Source organism: Corticium candelabrum, chromosome 2 (genome assembly GCF_963422355.1).
Source record: "Corticium candelabrum chromosome 2, ooCorCand1.1, whole genome shotgun sequence".
Classification (NCBI taxonomy): domain Eukaryota; kingdom Metazoa; phylum Porifera; class Homoscleromorpha; order Homosclerophorida; family Plakinidae; genus Corticium; species Corticium candelabrum.
The window spans coordinates 5,634,897-5,638,080 of record NC_085086.1 but is presented as its reverse complement, the minus strand read 5'-3'; the positions used below and the strand labels follow the sequence as shown (position 1 = coordinate 5,638,080).

The window sequence follows — 3,184 nt, the reverse complement described above, 5'->3', positions numbered from 1 at the left end:
AAGGACCTGCCAAAACACGTGGAGCGCGCGAGGAGGAGGACTGGTTACGAGTTTATCTCGTGAACTGTTCGTACTGTCACGGTCGGCGGCTGCTCCTTCCATCGACCGTAGACAGTATAGAACCCGGCGCTACCGCCCCAACGAACTTGTCTCTACTCCTGTTGGCAAGTTTAGTGTAGTCTCGCGTAGCCAGACCCGTTTCCGCGCGTCATCCTCCTCGCAATTCTTGTTCTGCGCTCCCCACGAATCATGAAGGATAAAGATCTCTTTATAGATATCAGGATGTCTACGTAGGTGTCACAATCAAATTCCGCTCGTTTCGCTTGTGTTGATTTACGGTCAACATACACTAATTAGATATTCTTTCTTCGACCTACTTGAATAATTGCTACTTGAATAGAATTACATCAACATTCTTGAACAGCATAGCACAATATTTCAACCGTCAGTCGACATAAATGCATTCAGTAGCTGCCAACAATATCTCTGACTAGCTCAGCAACACTTTCAGAACGCAATCCATTTGCTTTGACAATTCATGCAACAAAAGGAGACTGTAGTTCCACACGATTGCTATAGAAATAATTTTAATAATAGTGCTACTCTGTGCGGTATGATCATAGTCTGTGACATCAACAATATAGTGTGGAAATTACAGCAACTGTAGCAGTCACGTTAGCCAGCACAAGATGCTGTTACCATCGGTCACCACGAGTAGGTGTGACTGGAATTTGACCGACACCCGCACAAGTAACAGGGGCGTCGGAAGGGGGTCGGCCGCACGGCCATGGCCGTACCACTTTTCGAAAAATGGACTTTTGCCAGTCGGCCATTAGCGTATACTTCCGGTTTAGGGTTAACTGATTAAATAAGTAATATATTTCTAGTTACGTTAGCATTCTGTACAGCTAGATTTTCAGGCGGTAATTTATAAATTTACGCTCAGTCACAAAGATGAGGCTGGCAACGCGAGGACACGGCAGCGGTAGATAGAGCGCACGCTAACCATTTCCGTGTGCTATATATGCAGATTAACGGGATTCCAGATGTCGGTGATCAGCCCTGTCAGCCTCGCCGTGCTTCATTTCCAAAAGTTTCGTTTGGGAAAAAAGCCCCAAAATCAAGATCATTTCAAGCTGCTTGGTTCGACAACTGGCCTTGGCTTCATTGGCACGACTCCGTTGAGAAAGTGTTCTGTCACGTCTGTGTGAAGGCTGCGAAGTCTGGCAAGCTGAAATGCAAGACTGCTGAGCAGGCATTCATCTATCGCGGAGTTCAAAACTGGAATGATGCCACCCGCTTATTTCGTTCACACGCGAAATCAGACTGCCACAGAGAAGCGGTTGAGTCACTGATCACGCTACCTGCCACAACAAAGCACGTTGGTGAACTACTAAGAACTCAATTGGTTGAAGACAGAAAGAGAAACCGGGCCAGCCTCCTTCGCATTCTCACGGCGCTGAGGTTCCTGGCACGTCAAGGTATTGCCCTCCGCGGTTCCGCCCTCACCGAAGAGATTGATAGCAATTTGTCACAGCTCCTTCGTCTTTTTTGTGAGCTTTCTACAGATCTCTCCGATTGGTTGCAGAAAAAGACAAATAAGTACACAAGTGCAGACATACAGAATGAGCTGCTGAAGGTGATGTCACTTCGAATTCTTCGAGATGTCTCAGCCAAACTTGAAGGCACACCATACACCATTATGGTAGACGAAACCACTGACGCAAGTATCCAGGAGCAGGTTGTAATAGTTCTACGATGGGTGGATGAAGACCTAGAGCCTCATGAGGATTTTATTGGGCTGCACATCACTGCTTCAACTGATGCTAAGTCCATTGTAGCAATTATCAGGGATGTTCTTGTTCGTATGAACCTTAGTCTGACCAACTGTCGTGGTCAGTGCTATGATGGTGCAGCTGTGATGAAAGGATGTCTATCAGGAGTTGCTGCTCAACTCACTCAAGATGAACCACGAGCATTGTTCACTCACTGCTATGGTCATAGCCTCAATTTAGCCTGCCAAGACACCATCAAAGACATAATCCCTATCAAATATGCCCTTGACACAACATTTGAACTGTCAAAACTTCTCAAGTACTCAGCAAAAAGAAAGTCTGAATACAAGCGACTTCAAGCTGAGGTGGCTCCTCAAGACCCTGGATTTAGGACACTATGCCCTACGAGATGGACCGTTCGAGCAGCTTCTCTACAGAGTGTTATGCAAAACTTTTCGGTCATCCAATCCAGCTTAGACAGTCTTGCAGATATGGCAAAACGAGACCCAGAGATGTCTGCTCGGTGTACTGGTGTTGCTGCTCAGTTTTCTTCATTTGACTTTCTCTTTGGAGTAGCATTAGGAGAAAAAGTCTTGAAGTTGGTTGACAATCTGAGCAAAGCTCTTCAGCACAAGAAGATGTCTGTTGCACAAGGTCAAGTGTTAGCAGAACTTACCATCAAATCTCTTGCACTAATGCGTACAGAAGCTAAATTCTCAAATTTCTGGGAAAAGTTGATAGAGAAACAAAGCAAAGAAGATGTTGCAGAGCCTTCTCTTCCTCGGAAAAGGAAGCGTCCTTGCCGATATGATGATGGAAGTTCGGGACACTTCGCAACATGTATAGAAGATCATTACCGGGTTATGTATTTTTCCGCTTTCGATATGGCAATTCAGTCTATCAAAAGCAGATTTGACCAGCCACACTATAAGATATACAGCAAGCTTGAATGCACACTTCTGAAGGGTGCTGCTGGAGAGAGCTATACGGATGACCTGTCTAGCATACAGGAGTTGTACTGCACAGACTTTGACAGCAATATCCTCCAGACGCAGCTATTGATACTGTATTCTCACTTTAGAGAAACGGCAGTCACACCAGCCCTGATGGATGTTGTGGACTATGTTAAGTCACTAGGGAAACCCGCCAACTGCTGTTGTCTGAGGTGGTCAAACTTATACGCTTGATCCTTGTTGCTCCTGCAACAAATGCAACTAGTGAAAGAACGTTCTCAGCTCTCCGCATTGTTAAAACATACCTTCGGTGCACTATGACACAGGCAAGGTTAAATCACCTTTTAATGTTGCATGTGCACAAAGAAGCATGTGATAGTCTTGATCTAGAACTATGCATAGATGATTTCTGTAGGGAATCAGAACACAGAAGAAACATTTTTGGCTCAATGTAGA

At 45.2% G+C, this 3,184-nt stretch overlaps 1 protein-coding gene across 1 annotated transcript; it reads left to right on the top strand.

Annotated features, from left to right (window-relative positions):
- Positions 1 to 1,024: 1,024 nt before the first annotated feature.
- LOC134176371 (zinc finger MYM-type protein 1-like) lies at positions 1,025 to 2,962 on the top strand. Its single transcript, XM_062643042.1, has one exon. The coding sequence runs from the start codon at positions 1,025 to 1,027 to the stop codon at positions 2,960 to 2,962; it is 1,938 nt and encodes a 645-aa protein (XP_062499026.1).
- Positions 2,963 to 3,184: the final 222 nt, after the last annotated feature.

Coding starts and splice junctions, on each gene's coding strand:
- LOC134176371 (XM_062643042.1), top strand. CDS start 1,025: ATGCAGATTAACGGGATTCCAGATGTCGGTGATCAGCCCTGTCAGCCT.